The sequence below is a fragment of the Leucopleurus acutus genome (genome assembly GCF_964270905.1).
Source record: "Leucopleurus acutus genome assembly, chromosome: 20".
NCBI classification, from domain to species: Eukaryota; Metazoa; Chordata; class Mammalia; order Artiodactyla; family Delphinidae; genus Leucopleurus; species Leucopleurus acutus.
In genome coordinates, this window is record NC_139162.1 from 52,292,604 (window position 1) to 52,316,139 (window position 23,536).

Below are 23,536 nucleotides of genomic sequence, written 5' to 3' on the forward strand. Positions count from 1 at the left end.
CTATCCCCCCATAAGAAGGAACGAAGTCCTGATACAGGCTACCATGTGGATAAATCTTGAAAACAATCTTCTGGGGCATTCCCTGGCCGTCCAGTGGTTAGGGCTCCGTGCTTTCACTGAGATCTTCCACAAGCCGTGCAGCGCGACCAAAAACAAACAAAAACAGTATGCTAAATGAAAAGCCAGACACAAAATGCCACAATATTGTAGGATTCCATTCATCTGAAACGTCCAGAATAGGCAAAATCCATAGAGAGAGAAAGTGAATTTGTGGTTGCCAGGGGCTGGGGGGAGCAGGGGCCCCTTAACATCTCTAGGGTCCCCTTTGGGGTGATGAAAAAGTTCTGGAACTAGATAGCGGTGATGGTTGCACAACATTGTGAATGCACTAAACGTGACCAATAGTAACTCCTCTGCTTTGTGCACTTTACCACAGTAAAACAAATGACTGGGAGCATTATAGCAGGAGTGTGGGCTGCCGGTGGGCGGTTGGAGGGTGCCCCGAAGCATGATATAGTATGGGTCTGGGCGTTATTAAGGTCATATCAGAAGATATTAAAGAACTGCAGGCGCACTTTAAGGGGCCCCTTGGGGGAGGGGTTGGAAGGAGGAAGTGTGGAAGTATCTGGAGGACTTTTATCACACACAGCAGGAGCTAGTGACGGGCGTTGGGGGTGGTGGGGACAGACAGCGACCTAAGAAGGGGACGCACACAGACCTCCCAGTTTGGGACTCCGATAATGTTGATTCCCAACTTCGTCATGAATTTGCTGGGTGGCTGACACCCTCAAGATAAGAAAAGCAACAGAGAGAGAAAAAAAAAAAAAAAAAAGACACGAGTTTCTAGAGAGAGGCAGAGACCAACACTCAGACAGGCTGGGCCCAGGGCCCGGGGTGTGCCCTGCAGCTGGGGGGCGGGGTTGGATATTCCTGGAGTCGAGGAGCCGTCTCCGGACAGGATGTGAGAGAGGAACTGGGGTCTCTAGTCACGGGAGCCAGCTGGGGCCGCAGGAGGGAAGGGATCGTGGCTGCCGTGAGCAGAGCTGGGGCCCAAGACCGAGGGTGGAGAGGGCCGGGCGCCCGGACTCCAGGGTCTCAGGGAGGAGGGAGCCGGGGATCTAGACTTTGGGGTTTGAGGGAGGAGGGGCGCGGAGGGGGGGGCCGGGACCCGCGGGTCTGAGGGAGGAGGAGGAGGCGGGGCCGAACTCCGAGCGAGGACTCTCAGCCTATCCAGGCTCTGTAACTAATTAACCAGCTCGGATCCAATTAAGGGGTGAAAGTTCATCGAGGAGGAGGGCCTTGTTGTCATCCTCCGGGATCGAACCCCTCCACCCGCAGTCGCTGGCGCGCGGGGTGGCCGAGGGGAGCCGAGCGGGAGCTGGGGGAGGGAGGGAGGGGCGGGGCGGGGGTCCGGAGGAGTCACGCGCCCCCTCCCGCCCCAGGTCTCCCATTGAGGATGCGGGTCCGCCGGCCTCAGCCCTGGGGGCTCGGTCTGCTGCTCGTCCTCCTGCCTGGGACGTTGAGTGCAGGTGAGGGGGCTCCGGGGGGCGCCGGGGCTGCCGCGGACGAGGGAGGTGGCGCCCTCCGGGAAAAGAGCAAGGGAAGCGAAATCTGAGGTCCCACTCGAGCCAGGCGCTTCTTTCTTTGCCTCATTTGACTTCGTTTCTCACGATCTCCTCCCTCTGGCGGTGTGTCTGGGAAACACCTGTCCCCTTCTTACTGGGTCTCTGTCCCTCTCTCTGGGTCTGGCCCTCCTCTCAGGTTCCGGCCCCTCTATCTGCGGTGGGGTCTTTTCTCTCTCGGGGTGTCTGTCCTGCTCCCATCTAGGTACCCCGGCCCATCTGCTCTCTTCACCTGTGTCTCCGGCAGAGAGCCATCGCTCCCTCCTGTACCACTTCACGGCCGTGTCCGCCCCCGCCTCGGGGACTCCTGCCTTCTGGGTGTCGGGCTGGCTGGGTCCACAGCAGTACCTGAGCTACAATAACCTGCGGGCTGAGGCTGAGCCCTACGGCGCTTGGGTCTGGGAAAGCCAGGTGTCCTGGTATTGGGAGAAAGAGACCACAGACCTGAGGAGCAAGGAGAAGCTCTTCCTCGAAGCTCTCCAAGTTTTAGGGGAAGGAGGTGAGACTGGAACTCCTGAGTCTGAGGATGGACGGTGCTGGGGCCTGGATCCTGGGTCTGAGGGAGGAGGGGACCAAGGCCCCTGCTCCTGGGCCCTGCTCATCTGTGTTTGGGCATCCCAGGTCCCTACACCCTGCAGGGCCTGTTGGGCTGTGAGTTGGGCCCTGACAATGTCTCGGTGCCTGTGGCCAAGTTTGCCCTGAATGGCGAGGAGTTCATGATGTTTGACCCCAAGATGGGCACCTGGGATGGGGACTGGCCTGAGTCCCAGACCATCAGTATCAAGTGGACGCAGCAGCCCGAGGCAGTCAACAAGGAGAAGACCTTCCTGCTCTACTCCTGCCCCCACCGGCTGCTGGGGCATCTGGAGAGGGGCCGAGGCAACCTGGAGTGGAAGGGTGAGCAACCCCGCTGAGAGTCCTGACGCCCACGGACCCCTTCATCCCCACAGCCCTGCCCAAGGCCTCATCTTCTTCCCCAGCCTCTCCTCCCCAGCCTCCAGGCTTCCGGTCTACCCCGCTTTCCTGCAATCATGTCCCAGAGGGTCTTTCTCCACCCCCAGCTGCCCCTGCCCCTCTCCTGCACGCGGCCCTCCTGTGGCTCCTAGAGCCCTTGGGGCACAGCTCAGGCCCCTCAGCCGGGCATTGAGACGCCACGTGGCATGGCCTCTGTCCCTCTCCTCAGCCTCACGTTTCTCCATCTGCTCCATTCGGCCAGACAGAATCACCCGGAGCCCCTTCAGCTCACACCAGGCCTCCCATTTCTCCACCTTTGCCAGTTGCACTGGTGCCGGATGCCACCGGTGTCAGGTTCCACTCTGGCCCATGAGGCTTTCGCTTGCCTCTTTTGGACACCCACAAGATCTTGTGTGACCTCTGTTACACACAGCGTATGTCACTCTGAGCTATAATTACACACACGGCAGGGGAACTTAAGGGCTGTAGTTACAGCTGTCTTGTCCTCAGCCTCCCCCACAGTGCAATTCCTACTTCCATCTCGGCCCTCAATGTAGGCAGTCCTCCACCTAGCAGCCAGAAGAATGTTTTAAAAACATAAATGAACTCCCATCCCACCAGTGCTTAAAACTGTCCCATAGATCCCCACTAGTCTTAGACTAAAATCCAGACTCTGTTCCAAGGCCTGCAAGCTCCTCATGGTCTGGCTGCCTTCCACCACTGTAATTTCACAATACCCCCAACGACAGTGGCCTTCTCCCTTTCCTCCAATATGTCAGGTTCTTTCCTTCCTCAGGGCCTTTGCATCTGCTGTTCGCTCTGCTTTTGATTCTCTTCCTTGGGATCCAACCATGACTGGGTCCTTCTCATGCTTGAGGTTTGACCTTGGATGTCAGCTCTTCAGCAGGGCCCTCCCTGACCACCCTGGCTAGGAAGTACCATCCCACCCCCATTATTATCTCTCATGCCACTGTTTTGTCCATTCATTCATTATAGCATCTTTCTTTTTTTTGTTTTGTTTTGTTTTGCTTTTTATTGAGGTGTGACTTACTTACCTAAAGTACATGGCTCAATTAATTTTTTAACTTTAAAAAAAAAACACATTTATTTATTTATTTGGCTGTGCTGGGTCTTAGTTGCGGCATGAGGGATCTTTAGTTGCGGCATGCGGGATCTAGTTCCCTGACCAGGGATCGAACCCGGGTCCCCTGCCTTGGGAGCATGGAGTTTTCACCACTGGACCACCAGGGAAGTCCCCTCAATTAATTAATTTTTTATTTTGGCCGTGCTGCACGGCCTGTGGGATCCTATTTCCCCAACCAGGTATCGAACCTGTGCTGGACGGCAAAGGAAATCCCTCCCTTTCTTTCTTTTTTTTTTTTGTCTCTCTCTTCTAGTCCACTGATTATTGGACTGAAATTCAGCCGATACCTCACTCTCTTGATTAATGTAGCTTTATAGAAAGTTTTGATATCTAGCAGTTAAGTTCTTCAGTTTTATTGCCTTGATTATGCCATGTCATTTGCATCTCTAGATACATTTCTGCTTGTCAATTTCTGCCAAAAATTCTGTTGGGATTTCAATAGTGATTGAATTGTATCTATAGATTAGTCTGGGGAGAATTGACACCTTAACAATATTAAGTTTTCGAATCCATGAATACAGTATATCCCTGTACTTGTTTAGATATCCTTTAATTTCTCTCCGTAATATTTTGTAGTTTTCAGTGTAGAGGTCTTACACCCCTTTGGTTAGATTTTTTTCCCTAAGTATTAGACATTTTTTGATGCTTATGTAAATGGTAATTCTAAAAATTTCATTTTCTTATAGTTTGTAGTTTATAGAAATACTATTGGTTTATAGAAATACTATTGAGTTTTATATATTTTCCTTGTATTCAGAAACTTTGCTGAATTCACTTACTGCTATTAATTTTTCCTAGATTCTTTCGGATCATGTCATATTTGACATGTTTTATTTATTTTCTTTTCTAGTTTTAGTAACTTTTATTTATTTTTCTTATCTTAGGATCCCCAGTACAATGTTGAATAGAGTGGTGATAATGAACATCTTGTAGTCTCAAACTCACAGGGAAAGCATTCAACGTTTTACTATTAAGTATTATGTTAGTTATAGATTTTTATGTTGATGCCCTTTGATGAATTAAGGAAGTTTCCTCCAACTCCTAGTTTGCTAAGAGTTTTTTTTTCTTTCAATTTAAAAAATATATAAATTTATTTATTTATTTGTTTTTATTTTTGGCTGTGTTGGGTCTTCGTTGCTGTGCGCGGGCTTTCTCTAGTTGTGGTGAGCGGAGGCTACTCTTCGTTGTGGTGCGTGGGCTTCTCATTGCGGTGGCTTCTCTTGTTGCAGAGCATGGCCTCTAGGCACATAGGCTTCAGTAGTTGTGGCTCACGGGCTCTAGAGCACAGGCTCAGGAGTTGTAGCGCAAGGGCTCAGTTGCTCCGTGGCATGTGGCATCTTGCCGGGCCAGGGATCGAACCCGTGTCACCTGCATTGGCAGGAGGATTCTTAACCACTGCGCCATCAGGGAAGCCCTCAATATTTTTTTCTTTAATAGATCTTTATTGGGGTATAATTGCTTCACAATACTGTGTTAGTTCCTGTTGCACAACAAAGTGAATCAGCCATATGCATACACATGTTCCCATATACCATCCCTCTTGAGCCTCCCTCCATCCTTCCTATCCCACCCCTCTAGGTCATCGCAAAGCACTGAGCTGAGCCGATCTCCCTGTGCTATGCTGCTACTTCCCACCAGCCAACTATTTTACATTCGGTAGTGTATATATGTCATGTTAATCTCACTTTGCCCCTCCCACCCCAAGTCCTCAAGTTCATCCTCTATGTCTACCTCTTTATTCCTGCCCTGCAATTAGGTTCATCACTACCATTTTTTTTTTTAGATTCCATATATATGTGTTAGCATACGGTATTTGTTTTTCTCTTTCTGACTTACTTCACTCTGTATGACAGACTCTAGGTCCATCCGCCTCACTTCAAATAACTCGATTTCGTTTCTTTCTATGGCTGAGTAATATTCCATTGTATACATGTGCCGCATCTTCTTTATCCATTCATCTGTCGATGGACATTTAGGTTGGTTCCATGTCCTGGCTATTGTAAGTAGTGCTGCAGTGAACATTGTGGTACATTGTCTCTTTTTGAATTATGGTTTTTTCAGGGTATATGCTCAGTAGTGGGATTGCTGGGTCATATGGTAGTTCTATTTTTAGTGTTTTAAGGAACCTCCATACTGTTCTCCATAGTGGCTGTATCAATTTACATTCCCACCAACAGTACAGGAGGGTTCCCTTTTCACCACACCCTCTCCAGCATTTATTGTTTCCAGATTTTTTAATAATGGCCATTCTGACTGGGCGTGAGGTGATACCTCACTGTAGTTTTGATTTGCATTTCTCTAATGATTAGTGATGTTGAGCATCTTTTCATGTGCCTCTTGGCCATCTGTATGTCTTCCTTGGTGAAATGTCTATTTAGGTCTTCTGCCCATTTTCTAAGAGTTTTTTTATTTTTTTATTTTGAATGGTGCTGAATTTTATCAAGTGACCATTTGCTTTGTCCCTTTTATTCTAACGTGGTGAGTTATATTAGCTGACTTTCAAATGTTAAACCAACCTTGAATTCCTGGAATAAACTTCACTTGATCATAATGTGTTATCCTTTATATAAGTTGCTTGATTCTATTTTCTAATATTTTTAGAGACTTTGAGTGTATTTACATGAGTGATATTGGCCTTAAATTCCCTTTCTTGTTATGTCCTTGTGAGGTTTTGTTATTAAGGTACATTGGCTTCATAAAATGTGCTGGGAATGGTTTCTTCTTTTTCTGTTCCCTGGAAAAATTTGTGTAAGAGTGGTATATTTCCGGCTTCCCTGGTGACGCAGCGGTTGAGAGTCCGCCTGCCGATGCAGGGGACACGGGTTCACGCCCCAGTCCGGGAAGATCCCACATGCCACAGAGCGGCTAGGCCCGTGAGCCATGGCCGCTGAGCCTGCGCATCCGGAGCCTGTGCTCCGCAACAGGAGAGGCCACAACAGTGAGAGGCCCGCGACCGAAAAAAAAAAAAAAAAAAGTGGTATATTTCTTCCTTAGTTGTTTTGTATAGTTCATTAATTATGTCATCCAGACCTGGATTTTTTTTTTTAAAGAAGGTTGTTCTATTTATTTATTTATTTTTAAAATATTTATTTTATTTATTTATTTGGTTGCGCTGGGTCTTAGTTGGGAAGAACTCTTGGTTGTGGCATACATATGGGATCGATTTCCCTGACCAGGGATCAAACCCGGGCCCCCTGCATTAGGAGCGCAGAGTTCTTAACCACTGCGCCGCTAGGGAAGGCCTTGGACCTGGAATTTTATCTGTAGAAAAGTTTTAAATTATTGATTAAAAATTTTAAATAGTTACAGGATTACTATTCAATTGTAAAACTTCTTTTTGTGTCAGTTTGAGAAGGTTGTGTTTCTCAGGAATTTGTCCAGGTCATTTAAATTTCAAATGCGCTGGCATGAAATTTTTTTGTGTGGTACGCTGGCCTCTCACTGTTGTGGCCTCTCCCGCTGCGGAGCACAGGCTCTGGACGCGCAGGCTCAGTGGCCATGGCTCACGGGCCCAGCCGCTCTGTGGCATGTGGGATCCTCCCGGACCAGGGCACGAACCCGTGTCCCCAGCATCGGCAGGCAGACTCTCAACCACTGCGCCACCAGGGAAGCCCATGAAATTTTTCATATCCTCTTACTATCTTTTTTTTTTTTTTTTTTTTTGGCTGTGTTGGGTTTTCGTTGCTGCACACGGGCTTTCTCCTGTTGTAGCAAGCGAGGGCTACTCTTCATTGTGGTGCGCGGGTTTCTCATTGCGGTGGCTCCTCTTGTTGCAGAGCATGGGCTCTAGGTGCGTGGGCTTCAGTAGTTGCAACACGCGGGCTCAGTAGTTGAGGCACACGGGCCCAAGAGCGGGCAGGCTCAGCAGTTGTGGCTCGCGGGCTCTAGAATGCAGGCTCAGTAATTGTGGCACATGGGTTTAGTTGCTCCGTGGCATGCAGGATCTTCCCGGACCAGGGATTGAACCCATGTCCCATGCATTGGCAGGTGGATTCTTAACCACTGCGCCACCAGGGAAGTCCCTCTCTTACTATCTTTTGAATGACTGTTGGGTCTGTCTTATTTTCCCTCATCACACTTTCATAAACTCTTTCCATTTTATTTACATGTACACAAATAATCGTCTCTCTCCCCTCATTAGAACACAAGCTCCATGAGTACAGGGACTTTTGTCTGTCTTGTTCACTGCTGTATCCCCAGTGCCTAGAAGAGTGCCGGGCACATCACATGGTAGATGCTCAGTATGTGTCATTGTAGGAAGGACTGGGTGAGAGATGGATACCCTCATGGTGGACAGGTTGGGTCTCTGTACCCCTGGGAAGGCCTTTCCCCCTTTACCATTATATTCTCTAGGCTCAGGAAGTCGCAGGTCACGTGGTGGGGCCTCCTGGATAGAGTGGAAGGAATGGAGTCCTCTCTATGTCCCTCTCCAACCCTGGGCCTGGCCTTGGGGGTTCATGGGCCTGGGACTTAGGCCTGTCTGCCTCTTTGTCTGCAGAGCCACCCTCCATGCGCCTGAAGGCCCGACCGGGCAGCCCTGGCTTTTCTGTGCTCACCTGCAGCGCCTTCTCCTTCTACCCACCCGAGCTGCAGCTGCGATTCTTACGGAATGGGATGGCAGCTGGCTCTGGTGAGGGTGACATTGGCCCCAACGGCGATGGCTCCTTCCACGCCTGGTCATCACTGACAGTCAAGAGTGGCGACGAGCACCACTACTGCTGCGTGGTGCAGCATGCAGGGCTGGCCCAGCCCCTCACTGTGGAGCTGGGTGAGGTCCCGCTGGGGGTGATGCTCCCTGCTTCTGGTTGCCTTTTCTCCCTCTACTGCAGCAGTCCTTCCTGAGTCTGACCACCTTCCACTCCACTGCTGCTAGTTCTTCTTGCGTCTGACTGTTTTCTGCCCCACCGCTGCCAGTTCTTCCAAAGCCTGACAGCCTTTTGTCCTGTGTTGCTTGCCTCCCCAAGTCTGAGTGCCTTTCATCCTGCTGCTGCTGGCCTCATTGAGTCAGGCCACCCATGAACCACTATGGAAAGTCCTCCCTAAGTCTGACCACCTTCCGTCCTGCTGCTGCTGGCCTCATTGAGTCGGGCCACCCATTAACCACTATGGAAAGTCCTCCCTAAGTCTGACCACCTTCCGTCCTGCTGCTGCTGGCCTCATTGAGTCGGGCCACCCATTAACCACTATGGAAAGTCCTCCCTAAGTCTGACCACCTTCCGTCCTGCTGCTGCTAGTCTTCATGGAGTCTGACCATTCGTTGTCTGCTGCTGCCAGTCCTCTATGAGTCTGATGTTCTACTGCTCTGTGCCCACCCCTCCTCTCCAATTTGGAACACCACCCACCCTGCTGCTACAGGTCTCTTGACCAGAGTGACTGAGACCCCTCTTGCTATGGCTGGTTCTTACATACAACCTGGGGGCTTTCTAGACCTAGAACATCATGTGAGTGGCCTTTCCACTCCCCCAAAACTTGGTGCTGGGATCTCTGAGCTTGGGAGGGACTGAGAACCCCCAGTCCCCTGTCCTGACTCAGATGTGTTGGAGGGTCCATTAAATATATCACAACATTCTCTGGCTGCAGAATCACCAGCCAAGTCCTCGGTGCCAGTGGTTGGAATCGTCATCGGCTTCTTACTGCTCATGACAGTGGCTGCAGGAGGAGCTCTTCTGTGGAGGAGGATGAGGAAGGGGCTGCCAGGTGTGGGACAGGAAGAGGGAAGTGCCGCAGAGAGAGGGACAGAGATCCCCCAAAAAGAGGGAGACACATTCCTGGGGGGACAGAGGTCTAGACAGAGAGGGACAGAGACCCAGAGAGTGGTGGGGACAGAAAACTGGAGGGGTGAAACAGACTCAGAGCGTATAGAAACCCACAGGGTAAGACAGAGACTGAGAAACACACACACACACACACACACACACACACACACACACACACACACACACGTGGGGGAGGGGAAGTCAGAGACCCAGAGGATTTCAAAGATTCTAATGATCTCTCCCCCTTCCCTCTTTCCTCAGACCCTTGGATCTCTTTCCGTGGGGACGATGTAGGGGCCCTCCTACCCACTCCTGGCCTGTCCAAGGAAGCTGAATCTTAGGATATAAATGCATTCGCAGCGACTGCGGATCGTCCCCCATCCTGGCTGCTACCAGCTAATGTAGTCAGGTCCTTTTCATGCTGTGAGACCTCCTGGAATCCTGGTATTTCTGAGCCTCCAGAAGGAGCCCGATGTCCGCCCTCTGAATTTCTCCTTCTGTGGCCTGCCTCAGTTTCCCCTCCTGATATATATGGCTCTCTTCCACCTCCACATATAACATGGGTTTGGGCCCGAATCATTGTGTTCTCATCGTTTCAACTTTTTAGGAAATTGTGGGGGGAATAAATGGTGTAAGCCTTGGGCTTCAAATCTCTCCTGAGGCTAATTTGTTGCCATAGTGGAACCTACCAATTTTATATACCAAGTCATATATTTTTAATAAATTTCACAAATAATTACTGGATGTTTGTGCCCGGCATTTTGAGGAATTCTTGGCTGGAGTCTGACCTGACTCCTTGGAGGAACGGAAGAGTTATTGCCTCCTTGAGGGAAAGGAAAGCCTCCTCAGGCTTCTTGCTTCCCTTCCTTCCTAAAACTTGCGGACAAAGGGGAAGATAAAACTACACCTCCCGTGAGGCTTTGGAGCTAGAACAACTGCAGGTGGTCGGGCACGGCGCCCCGACCCCTGCCGGGAGTTGTAGTTCCCCCGGCCGTGTCACTCCGGTGTTGCCCACCCCGCCAGCCCTGGGAAGGGGCGGGGCGAACCTCAAGGGGCTGCGCTTTCCTTTGTGGACGTGGCGAGGGGCGCCCTTGGCCCGCCCAGCTCTCATCGGCCCCGCCCCATGAGGCCCTCAAGAGCGCTCATTGGTAGGAGGGCGGGCCTCTGCGCTGCAGGAGGCGGGGCCTGGCTGGAGAGCAGCCAAATTGGGCATCTTTTTGGAGAACTCGGAGTGGAATTTAGAGAGCGAAGTGAAGCTGCCTTACCGGGTAAAGGGAGGCGGGGGCGGCTGCCCTGCCCAGCGAGGACGGTTCGGGTCCACTTGGGTGGAGGATTGGGGACCAAGCTGAAAGCGATGCCCGGGGGCCTGCATGATTTCTTTCTGGCCACGACCCCGCCCTGAACTATGCTTGGGAATTGCGCCACGTCTCCCGCTTGAATCCTCCCCACTTGCGGCCCTGGTACGCCTCTGGGACTTCCTCAGAGGATTCGGTCCCCACAGCTGGCTTAACCTCAGAGAACCCCGCCTCCCTTCTCCCCTTCCTGTCCCTTCTTGAGCTCAAAACTTTGCAGCCAGCTACCAACTCTCTGTCCTGTCCTAGGCTCCCCCATCCCCATCCTCCTGTCTCGTCTCTGTCCTGTTCTCTGTGACCCCTGACTCCTAGCCTCCACCACTCCTCAGGGACTGATGATGTGGCAACCGTCACTTCTGCTGCTGCTGTTGCTGCTCAGGCGCGGAGCCCAGGGAAAGCCATCCCCTGACGCCGGCCCTCATGGCCAGGGGAGGGTGCACCACGCGGCCCCCCTGAGCGAGGCCACTCATGATGACGCTCACGGGAACTTCCAATATGATCATGAGGCTTTTCTGGGACGAGAAGTGGCCAAGGAATTCGACCAACTCACCCCAGAGGAAAGCCAAGCCCGTCTGGGGTAGGAGAGAGATGGAGGGGGAGGAGGATTCAGGGTTGTAATTTCAAAGAGGGAGGAGGTCAGGGGAGGCCTCGATGAGAGGGTAATATATGAGACACGTGGGTGTAAGGGGGAAATAGCATTCCAGGCAGAGGGAACTGTAAGTGCAAAGGCCCTGAAGCAGAATCGGGCCTGATGTGCCTGATGTGTCTGAAGAACAGTGAGACCTATGTGACTGGAACCCAGGGAGTGGAGGGAGAGAGTAGAAGGTAGTGGCAGAGAGAACAAAGGGGTCAGGTTGTGCAGGGCCTTTGGGGCCACAGTGAAGTTTTAAGCTTTTCTCTGAGTGAGATAAGGGCTGTGGGATGGCTCTGAGCAGAAGGAGGACGTGAGCTGACTTAGGCTTTAACAGGATCCCTCTGGTTGCCATGCAGGGCACAGACTATAGCCAGCAAGAAGCAGGGAGCCCAGTGAGGAAGTGACTGCAGTCTTCCAGGTGGGAGAAAAGAGACTAGGGTCGCCAGATTCAGGGTGGAGATAGCGGTGGTGGCCAGGTCTTCTGGCTGGGATATTGTGCACGGATGGGGTTGGGTGTAGAAAGGACGGGGGAGGAAAGGCGGTGATAGACTTACACGTAATACAATGCCTGGAGCTGTTCATAGTGCTTTACGAGACTTAAGTCGTTTAATCCCCACACGGATTATGAGGTATGTTCTGTTATTTATCCCCATTTTACAGAGGGGGAAACTAAGGCACAGACAGGGTAAGTGACTTGCCCACGGTCACACAGCCAGCAAGAAGAGGTGGCAGGATTTGAACCTAAATGTCTGGCTCTAGAGCCCAAACTCTTAACCACAGCTGGAACCTCAGGGTAGCCGGACCCCTACTAAACAGAGCAGAGACAGCCTAGCGCGGGAGGAAGGGATCAGCGACCTGGGCACGGCCATCTCAAATTCAATTATGGGGACTGGTTTGCGGGGGCTTCGGGACGGTGACAGGAAGAAGGGCTCCACGTGGGCTGTGTTAGCGCTTGAGCGAGAACACAGACCAATGACGGGGCATTGCCAGGGGAGAGGGATGGGACCGGGGAGCCGAGAGGCGTGGCTCGAGAGACGGGGCATGAGGTGGGGGCCTAAAAGGGCTTGACATGTGACATGGAGGTGTACAGGATCAGGCTGGAGCACGGGGAGGAACGGGTGGAAGCCGAGCCTGCAGTTTTGGGGCTGATGGTCGGGGCAAAGCCTGATAACGGCTGGGAAAGACTAGAGAAAAGGGGCGAGTCGCAGCATACCTCGGGGCTGCAGGGATACGGGCCTGAAATTGACGCTCGCAGCCCGGGAGGGGGCCGAGCAGAGGCCGGGGCTAGAGGGACTAGAGGTTCTGAAGACTGGCAGAGCCAGGGGAAGGGGGCGGGGCCTGAGACGGCGAGAGGTCCGGAGAATCTGTAGCCGTGGCAATCGGAGTTCAGAGCGAGTCTTGCGACAGGGAATCTGCGGGCGAGGGGCACGGTGTGACTCCCTGCCCCCTGCCCCCCTCCCCAGCTCGTTCAAGCTAGAGATGGAGCACGTGCAGGCCAGAGTGGAGAGTGGGACCCTGGATTGTCATAGGTCCTTTCCCCAAGCGAGCGTGTCGTGGACCGCAGCGCCAGCCACAGGCCCGCCGCGTCTCGGAAAGGGCGTTATTGCCTCTGGGAGCGGACCCTGGATTAAGGGGGGCAGAGCCCTGAGGAGGGCGTGGTACCGGGATTGACAGGCGCCTCCCCCCAATTTGCTGGCGACTCAGGGACAGCATTTTCAGCCCTATGTGGGGGTGTGTCTCGAGTTCCTGGAAGAAGGCGGGACCCGGGGGTGGGCGGGGCCCGAGACTGACGTGTGCCCCGCCCCGGCTCGCAGGCGCATCGTGGACCGCATGGACCGCGCCGGGGACGGGGACGGCTGGGTGTCGCTGGCCGAGCTCCGCGCGTGGATCGCACACACGCAGCAGCGGCACATACGGGACTCAGTGAGCGCAGCCTGGAACACGTACGACACAGACCGCGACGGGCGTGTGGGTTGGGAAGAGCTGCGCAACGCCACCTACGGCCACTACGAGCCGGGTACGCGAACCGACCCCTGCTCCCCACACACACCATGACCCGGACCTTTTTGACACCTTCATCCTGAGAACGTTAAGCCCGTTAACCAGATCCATGACCTTTGACCTCCGACCCTTGACCAGGGTCTACCCACTTCTAGAACCCCATCACCCTGAAACCCCCAACCCTTTATCTCTGGTTTCTCATTCTGACATCCACTGGGGAACTTCAGATCCTTGACCAGGGACATCTACCTCCTAAGCCCTATCGGCCTGACCTTTGATCTCTGACCTCTCATCCTGAGAGCCCCAAGCCATTTATTCTTCCTCTGCCTCTGGATTCCCTCCTCTCCAACCCCATGCCCCAGTCCTCGGCCCCCCACGGCTCTTATCCACTCCCTCCGGGACCCTCAACCCAGCCTCCCCCTCCAGCCTGTCCCTCGCATACACCCAGAGGGATCTTTCCACACTCAGAGCTGACCTTGACCTTCCCCTGCTCACAGCCCCCCATGGCTCCCCAGGGTCCCCAGGAGAGAGTCTTAGCTCCTCAGCCCAGTCTCACCCAACCATCCACCATCGTTTTTCTGCGTTTTCTGCCCCAGCTAAATGGATCTTCTGCAGTTTCCCCGAACTCACAGTGCTCTTCAAACCTCTACACTCTGCACATACTGTTCCCTTTGTTGAAAATGTCCTTCCCCTCCTCTGTGTCCAGCAAGCTGAGTCAGTATACTGCACCAGAGCATGACTTCGGGGCCCAGTGGGCCAGTATCAACTCAAAGTCCATCCTTCCTGGCTGCATGACCTTGGGCAAGTTATTTCCTCTCTCTGACAGTCAGCTTTCTCCTTCATAAAGTAAGAATAAATGAAAAAACGGAATTCCCTGGAGGTCCAATGGTTAGGGCTTCGTGCTTTCACTGCCAACCGTGCGGGTTCAATTCCTGGTCGGGGAACTAAGATCCTACAAGCCGCTCGGTGCAGCCAAAAAAACCCCCAACAACAAGAACTACTACAAAATAACTCATTTTGCTTGCTTTTTGTGAGAATTAATTGCAATTTTGTAGATAAAGAGCTTAGCACATAATAAGCTCTCACTACAAGGTAGCTACTATTAATTATTATTATTTCGGTGGAGGTCTCCCTGCCCTGACTCCCCAGAGTTAGATTCCTTTGTCTTTTTTTTTTTTTTTTTTAATTTTTGGCCACACCCTGCTTCATGTGGAACCTCAGTTCCCAGACCAGGGATTGAACCCGAGTCCCCTGCACTGGAAGGTGGAGTCTTAACCACTGGACCACCAGGGAAGTCTCAGATCCCTTTGTCTTAAAGCACATCCCACCAAGATCCCTCCTTCCGCAGGTGAAGAATTTCACGACGTGGAGGACGCAGAGACCTACAAGAAGATGCTGGCTCGGGACGAGCGGCGTTTCCGGGTGGCTGACCAGGATGGGGACTCAATGGCCACTCGGGAAGAGCTGACGGCCTTTTTGCATCCTGAGGAGTTCCCTCACATGCGGGACATCGTGATTGCTGTGAGTGGGGGCCTGAGGAATGCTGCTTCCCACCTCCCTCCCGGGACCCAGGCTTCTGATGCCAGGACTAGCCTCCCAGCACTTACCTTCGGGGCTCCAGTGCCCACCCTTCAACCCCCCAGTATCTAATCTCTCCTGATCTGGCCTCCCCCTTTCTGTGCTCACATCTGGGGTCCAGGCACCCAGCCTGCCTTCAGAAAACCACATCCCCCAGCAGTGCCTTAGATAGCCCCCATCCTGGCTGAACCCCAGGAAAATCCCAACCCCAGACATGGAGTGTCCACTCTGAGGCCATTCCTGCTGGCCCCCCATCTTCTATTACTTTATTTATATATATATATATATAGATAGATAGATAGATAGATAGATAGATTTTTTTTTTTTTTTTGCCAACTCTGTCTCTATTTTAGAGTGGCAGGCTTTTTTTCTCTTCTCTCTTTTCTTTTTTTTTCCATTAGACTTTAATTGCTAGAGCCATTTTAGGTTCACAGCAAAATTGAGTGGAAAGTCCAGAGATTTCTCCTGTACCCCCTGCCCATGCCAGGTGTAGTTAACTTCTTCCACCCAGTGGGGTTTCAGTACCTATAAGACAGCTCAAAGGACATGGCTCAGAATATTATCTATAGCCCTTGAAGAGGAACTAAAGGGTCCTTGACTATGCTTAATGACTAAACTAATAATATTTTGTTCTGTTTGACTGTTTTCCTTTGTTTCTGCATTTTCTCAGCCCTGATGCCTCTTTCTCCCCAGGAAACCCTGGAGGATCTGGACAAGAACAAAGACGGCTATGTGCAAGTGGACGAGTACATCGGTGAGTGGGACCTGATTCCCTTCCCAAGGAGGCCTGTCCTCTCCCGAGCATGGGTGGCAGCTGATATATATCAGCCATTAGAGCGAAGGCTCTCTGAAGTGGGGCAGGGTTGCTGCCTGGGTCCATCCATCCACCCAACATTTACTGAGTATCCACTGTGGGCCAGGCCTGAGGAACATTTACTGAGCACATATATTTCCTGGGCCCAACAAATCTTTATCAAACACCCTTTGTGTGCCAGGCTCAGGAAACATTTATTGAGTCCCTTCTGTTTGCCAGACCGCAAAAGCATTTATCAAGCACCTACTGTGTGCCGGGCCAGGAAACATTTATCAAGCACCTACTGCATGTTGGTGGTCGAGGACAGAGCAGAGAATATCACAGAGAAGGTCCGTTCCTGGGAAAGTGTGGAGTTTCTACAAAATCAGGGCTCAGGGGCTGTGTTTGGTTGGGATAGGATGTCAGGGAAATTGTCTTGAGCCTGCATGTACACAGCAAATGCTGCATCTCCTGTTATTCAGGATGTCGGGGAGCCCTCAAGACACCCCCCAGTTCCCCATTGCTTCTGCCTCTGTCCCTGTCCTCAGGGGTACAAAGAATTTGGTTGAAGGGAAGGCTATTAAACGTGGAAGTCTTTAAAGTTTGAAAACATTGCTTTATAGAATGCTTTTATGGAACAAACCCATAGGCAAGACATTTTAATTTAAGCATCATTTATTTTTTTCTATCTTCGAGGAAGATAGAAGTCTCTCTCTCTCTTTTTGGTCAGAAAGAACTCCAGGGACTTCCCTGGCAGTCCAGTGGTTAGGACTCGGTGCCTTCACTGCCATGGCCACAGGTTCAGTTCCTGGTCGGGGAACTAAGATCTCGCAAGACGCACAGCATGGCAAAAAAAAAAAAAGACGTAAGACCATTAAAAAAAAAAAAAAAAAAGCAATGCTGAAGGCTAAGTGGGTAATTGTGTGCCTGGCACACCTGTTCCATCTTTGAGGCCATCCCTCCCTGTGACAGCCCCCTGGCCTGGCCCCAGAGTAGAGGAAGGCATTCTGTCCTCATTATGGGGGCTTTGTGTCTGGTATAAAAAGACTTGTCAGGTTGTAATGTCTTCCAAATGTATCTGTGGGCCCTTGGGGTGAAGAGCTTTTCAAACATTTACAAATAATTGCAACAAAGGAGAGGCTCCTAGCATCTCCAGGGATGTTCTGGGTGTGGTGAGCTGTTCAAAGTGTGGCTTTAGAGGATCTCCTACTATGGGTGCCTCCTATGTGCCGGGCACTGCACCACACAGTGCACACTCTGTCTCATGCGTGTGTCGATCAAATGGATGGATGATTCAGTCAGTCACATGACCAATCAATGAAGCCAATTTCACCTGCAGCATAATGATCACCTGCAAGCCGGGTTTGTTATCAATTCCATTTAACAGAAGAGGAAACTGAGGTGAAGGAAAGTGAAGTGGGTGGTCCGAGGTTCCGGGCTCCAGGAATGTCAGGGCCAGGCTGGGAGGCCCCAGGAACTGCCCCTGATGTCGCCCCCTCTCACCCCCCAACCCCAGCGGATCTGTACTCGGCAGAGCCCGGGGAGGAGGAGCCAGCCTGGGTGCAGACGGAGCGGGAACAGTTCCGGGACTTCCGCGATCTGAACAAGGACGGGAAGCTGGATGGGAGTGAGGTGGGCCACTGGGTGCTGCCCCCTGCCCAGGACCAGCCGCTGGTGGAGGCCAACCACTTGCTGCACGAGAGTGACACAGACAAGGTGCAGGGGCGCAGGGGGATGATGCTGGCCCGGTGGGCAGAAATGACCAAAACGTGGGCCTGGGACTTTGGGGTCCCTATTTGGCTGGAGAAAGAAAGAGGGACAAAGATCAAGGTGGGGAGGGAGAAAAGCAGGAACAGAGACCCAGGGAGAGGGGGACGGAGACCATGGGAGCCATACTTGGCTCCAGGGAGGAGTCTCCCAGGCAGGGCCCCGTGGCGTCCCGCTGACCTCTGACCCCCTCTCAGGACGGGCGTCTGAGCAAGGCTGAGATCCTGGACAACTGGAACATGTTCGTGGGCAGCCAGGCCACCAACTACGGTGAGGACCTGACACGTCACCACGATGAGCTCTGAGCCCCAGCGTGCCCACTGCAGCCTTGTCACCCCATGGGCTGACCCACAGAAAGGCCCCAGTGGCCAGGGCCCCCTGTCCAGCCCTGAAGGATGCGGACACAGCCTCCGGTGTCCCCCTGCCCCTGGGCTCTCATGGACCCACAGGGTCAACTTCTCTCCCTGAGACATCGCAGCCCCCCCAGATCCCCCCAGGGGCTCACAGACCCAAAGTGAGGGACCATCCACTTCTCACTGGCAGAGTCTCCCCGCCCAGACCAAGGCCCCCCTACGCCAAGCTCAGTCTGTAAGAGCCTCCACTAACCCCCAGCTCCGAATCTGAGCCTCACACCACAGAGACGAGAAACACTCCCCCAGGTGCCCCGAACTTGCCCCCAGCACTTGCCCAAAGGATGCCTCCTCTCTGCCAGGGAAGCAATAAAATCTAGTGCTGGGGCCCCATCTGTGTGTCTCCCTGAGGGGGTAACAGGGGCCTTGGGGGCTGTGGCTGGGAGAGGAACATGCTGGGAGTTGGGGGGCTGTGGGCTGAAGGAGGGGACAAGGCATTTGAAGAGGGAGCTCTGGGGGTTGGGCAGGGTTTGAGGTCGTCCCTGGAAACAAAAAATAAAACTAGAGGGCAGAAGACCTAAATAGACATTTCTCCAAAGAAGACATTCAGTGGCCAACAGGCACATGAAAAGATGCTCAGCATCACTAATTATTGGAGAAATGCAAATCAAAACCACGATGAGGTACCACCTCACGCCCAGTCAGAATGGCATCATTAAAAAGTCCACAAATAATAAATGCTGGAGGGGGTGTGGAGAGAAGGGAACCTTCCTACACAGCTGGTGTGAATGTAAATTGGTGCAGCCAATGGAAAAGAGGATGGCGGGTCCTCAAAAAACTAAAAATAGAACTACCATATGATCCAGCAATCCCACTCCTGGGCATGTAACCGGAGAAAACTAATTCGAAAAGATACATGCACCCCAATGTTCACAGCAGCACTATTTACAACAGCCAAGACATGGAAACAACCTAAATGTCCATAGACAGATGAATGGATAAAGAAGATGAGGTACACATATACAATGGAATACTACCCAGTCATAAAAAAGAATGAAATAATGCCATTTGCAGCGACATGGATGGACCCAGAGATTATCATACTGAGGGATCTAAGCCAAAGACAAATATTATATTATCTCACTTATATGTGAAATCTAAAAAATTATACAAATGAACTTATTTACAAAACAGAAACAGACCCACAGACACAGAAAACAAACTTATGGTTACCAAAGGGGAAAGTGGGGGGAGGGACAAATTAGGAGTTTGGGATTAGCAGATACACAGTACTATATATAAAATAGATAAACAACAAGGACCTACTGTATAGCACAGGGAACTCTAGTCAATATCTTATAATGACCTATAATGGAAAAGAACCTGAAAAAGAATATATATACAGCGGAATCACTTTGCTGTACACCAGAAACTAACACGACATTGTAAAGCAACTATACTTCCAAAAAAAAAAAAAAGAGTGAACCCTAATATGTCCATACACTTTAGCTAATAATGATGTACCAATACTGATTTACCAATTATAACAGTGCCACACTAGTGCAAGATGTTAATAGTAGGGAAAACTGGGAACTCGCTACTGTCCACTCATTTCGTAATAGGGAAGAACTTTCGTATTCTGTTACAAGTTAATCACTAAAGGGATTTTGCCTTTAAGCTTAAATCATACATAATGGCCCATCTCGGGGAACCCTGCCTCCCAGGTGATGAGAATTAAGCTAAAACACCTTTGTTTAGCTCAAGGGAAACCTCCTGACCAGGCCCACCTGTGAATGGCTGAGGGAAGGAAGAAATTAACACCTCCGGAGTCTGACCCGGAACCAGGACTTTCTCTCTCCCCTTTTAGTATAAAAGGAGCCTGAATTCTAACTCGGGGAAGATGGTTCTTTGAGGTGCTGGGGCACCATCTTCTCAGTATGCTGGCTTTGTGGATGAAGTCACTATTCTTTGCCCCAACGACTCATCTCTGGATTTATTGGCCCGACGTGGGGCAAGTAATGCCAATTTTTGCAAAGCCTGCCAGGAGCCTTGCTGCTCATGGCCAGCCAGCCCCGGTTGGGGAATTTTCGGGTAAGGCCCTAGCAGCTGCCGGGACCGCTTGTCCTGAGGATCTTCCCTCCAAAATTCCCCAAAGCGGCACCAGCTGACCCATCGCTTGGCAGCGGGAGCAAGAAATTGACCTGTGGGAGCCGACAGGCTCCATACAGCAGGGTGAGTAGTTCTGGTGTGTACAGCCGGAAACTTTTGCCTCCACTTGGGGCTTTTCCCTCCGGAATAAGCCCGTTTGTTTTGTATTTGAGTGGGGGTACCCTGTTGGAGAGAGGCAATAACAGCTGGACTTTTCCCCGATTTGTGAACGGGATCGTTTGTTTCTTTGGATGCTGGCGTTTGTGTGCACTGTTTGTGTTTTGTTTGTCTTGTATTTCTGTCTTTAAAAATTGGGGAATGGGGCTTCCCTGGTGGCGCAGTGGTTGAGAGTCCCCCTGCCGATGCAGGGGACACGGGTTCGTGCCCCAGTCCGGGAAGATCCCACATGCCGCGGAGCGGCTGGGCCTGTGAGCCATGGCCGCTGAGCCTGCGCGTCCGGAGCCTGTGCTCTGCAATGGGAGAGGCCACAGCAGTGAGAGGCCCACGTACCAACAAAAAAAAAAAAAAAAAAAAAAAAATTGGGGAATGTTTCTACTATCCCTAAAGAAAGTCCTCTGGGGTGTATTTTGGGTAGGTGATCTGATTAGCGCTATTAATCCATGACTGAGAGGAAGATGATATTTCATGGTAACAATGTGTGGCCACAGTACCTGTTAGGATCTCCACGAGAGGGCTAGGGAGGGTTATCTTGGGACCCTGTGCCCCATGTAACATCACCCTTGCTGTGGTGTTAATTCCGTTGCCTGCAGTCTCCTGTGTTGTTGGTCTGGATCCAACAGCTCTCCAAGGAGTCGCGTTGCGTGAGGGTTGAGTTGATGGCTCTTGTGATATGTAAAATCCCGTGACCAACCTTGAGGGTTTATTTAGGTTTTTGTTTGTTGTTAGGGGTTTTTCATTTCATTTTGTTTTGGTACCATTTTTTCATTTACAGATTGATGTCAAATGAAGGAAAGGAACACAGACACACACACACACAAACACCTGTCTGTTCTTGTCCAAAAGTGGGACATTCCCAGGGAGAAGAGAAAGGTTCCACTTGGTTCCTAAAATCACTGAGAGGCCCATCCCAGAATTCAGCCTGGTTGGTGGAGGCCAAGGCCAATAGGCATCCTTTTAATGGTTAGAGATGCTTCATCGCTATTTATGGTTTTATGGTTGCCTTTGAATGGCTCTGTGGTTATTCTGTGGAGAAACAGGGAAGAATGATGAAATCCTCTAGGTGCAAGCATTTGTGCTACTACATTAGGGTGGGAAAAGTCAGACAGTTGTCACTTTATGGTAATAAAAACCCAAGGGAACATCTGTCGTACAGCAAGAAAAGGAGTGAGGGGGACTCAACACAAAGGAACCTGCCCTACCGAAGATCAGCAAATAGACTTAACTCAAATGCTTCAAGCTGCAGGAAATTTCAGATACCTGCTGGTGTTTTTGGACACGTTCAGAATGGGTGGAAGCATATCCCACCTGGACAGAAAAAGCCTCTGCAGTGGTGAAAGCTCTCCTTAAGGATATTATTCCCCGATTAGATTGTCTTACACCCTTCAAAGTGACACTGGACCTGCTTTTGTCTCCAGTATAACCAAACAGGTATCTAAAGCCCTGCAAATTAATTGGAAAATCCATTCCTCCTGGAGACCACAATAAACAGGAAAAAACCCAGAAAATGAATCATACATTAAAAAGAAGCATTGCTAAAATATGTCAAGAGACTAATTTAACTTGGGATAAGACCTTGACAGTAACTGTTTTGTTTTATCCAGAGTTTATAATTGTTATCTGTGGGAGGGTTGGAATTTTAATCCAAGTGTGACTCAAAGCTTTTAATTATAAACATGATGGCATACTGCCCCCTAGTGGCTGACTGTGGAGAATTGGTTTAGGAAGGAGTAGGGCAAATTTGTAGCTCTCTGAGGGCTGCATGTTTGAAAACATTTTTTTTTAATCAAAATAATACTCATACATAGCAACAAATTATTTTTATGGAGAAACTTATGATAAATAGCTGCTCAGCACCTGGTCACTCTTAGTGTCTCTCCCCAGGTTTGTTTTTTTTTTTTTTAATCTTTTGCACATTTTAAATTTTGGCAATATACTCGTAGGATACAAAATTCTAAATACATATGATGATACTAAAACCAAAGCCTTCCTTCCACTCAGGTCGCCTCTTCTGGCAGCCAGTGTTTTTCTCAGGGAGAATTTACACAGAATTAAGCAAAAAATGCACAACTTGTTTTACTTCTAATGGAAATGATAGCAGATAATAACCTTTCTTGTTTCTCTTAATGCTTTTTTTTTTTTTTTTTTTTTTTTGCGGTACGCGGGCCTCTCACTGTTGTGGCCTCTCCCGTTGCGGAGCACAGGCTCCGGACGCACAGGCTCAGCGGCCATGGCTCACGGGCCCAGCCGCTCCGCGGCACGTGGGATATTCCTGGACCGGGGCACGAACCCGTGTCCCCTGAATCGGCAGGCGGACTCTCACCCACAGCGCCACCAGGGAAGCCCAATGCTTTTTTTTTTTTTTTTTTTGAGCCAGAATCCTCCAATTTTAAATTTTAAAAATTATTTATGGGCTTCCCCAGTCTTACAGCTGAGTGATATTCTTCTGGATAAATTATTTAACCAGTTCTCTACTGAACAACATTTAAGTTGTTTCTAGTCTTTTCTCTTCCAAAGGATGCTGCACAGAAGGCACTAGCACATCCGTAATTTTCCATGAATTTAACTGCAGATAAATTCCTAGAAATGGAATTTATGAATTCGGTAGACACTGCCAAACTGCCAAGGACATCTTTGTTATTGCAGTGAATTTTTTTTTTTTTTTTTTTTTTTTTTTTATATTGCGCTACGCGGGCCTCTCACTGTTGTGGCCTCTCCCGTTGCGGAGCACAGGCTCCGGACGTGCAGGCTCAGCGGCCATGGCTCACGGGCCCAGCCGCTCTGCGGCATGTGGGATCCTCCCAGACCGGGGCAGGAACCCATGTCCCCTGCATCGGCAGGCGGACTCTCAACCACTGTGCCACCAGGGAAGCCCTATTGCAGTGAATTTAAGGACATTTTTATGGGAGAATAACATATGAATAGAAAAGTGTACAACTCAAGTGTTCAGCAACATTAATTTTCGGACTGCATGCACACACTTGTAACTAGTACTCAGATGAAGAAAGAGAACACTATCAGCCCCCAGGAGGACCCAGACATCACCTCCCCAGGGATAACTGCTACCCCGATTTCAAAGGGCATACTTTCGCCTATTTAGAGAAGTAGAAGCACGCTGTGTGCACTCATAGGTGTTGGGCAGAGTGGTCCTTTTCGTTGCTGTATAGCACTCCACTGGGAATGGCCCACCGGTCATGCATTCTGCTGTTGATAAACTTGGGTCAATTCCAGTAAGTGGCTATGACAAACAGAGGTGCTGT

The 23,536-nt window shown here is 50.7% G+C and overlaps 2 protein-coding genes across 8 annotated transcripts; both read left to right on the forward strand.

Moving 5' to 3' along the window:
• Positions 1 to 855: 855 nt before the first annotated feature.
• FCGRT (Fc gamma receptor and transporter) lies at positions 856 to 10,126 on the forward strand. 7 transcript variants are annotated; one of them, XM_082862723.1, is made up of 7 exons: positions 856 to 1,033; positions 1,443 to 1,529; positions 1,828 to 2,121; positions 2,244 to 2,519; positions 8,219 to 8,488; positions 9,301 to 9,417; positions 9,738 to 10,126. In XM_082862723.1, exons 2-7 carry the CDS (start codon positions 1,457 to 1,459, stop codon positions 9,815 to 9,817), a joined length of 1,110 nt encoding a protein of 369 aa, XP_082718849.1. In that variant the 5' UTR covers positions 856 to 1,033; positions 1,443 to 1,456; the 3' UTR covers positions 9,818 to 10,126. The 7 variants fall into 7 exon arrangements, with proteins under 7 accessions (XP_082718849.1, XP_082718845.1, XP_082718847.1 ...); XM_082862719.1 differs by having other exon boundaries at positions 873 to 961; XM_082862721.1 differs by having other exon boundaries at positions 877 to 961; positions 1,870 to 2,121.
• A 569-nt stretch (positions 10,127 to 10,695) lies between these two features.
• Positions 10,696 to 18,285, forward strand: RCN3 (reticulocalbin 3). The gene is made up of 7 exons (XM_082862865.1): positions 10,696 to 10,744; positions 11,158 to 11,405; positions 13,277 to 13,479; positions 14,812 to 14,984; positions 15,735 to 15,795; positions 17,351 to 17,550; positions 17,799 to 18,285. The coding sequence occupies exons 2-7, from the start codon at positions 11,164 to 11,166 to the stop codon at positions 17,904 to 17,906; spliced, it is 987 nt and encodes a 328-aa protein (XP_082718991.1). The 5' UTR covers positions 10,696 to 10,744; positions 11,158 to 11,163; the 3' UTR covers positions 17,907 to 18,285.
• Positions 18,286 to 23,536: the final 5,251 nt, after the last annotated feature.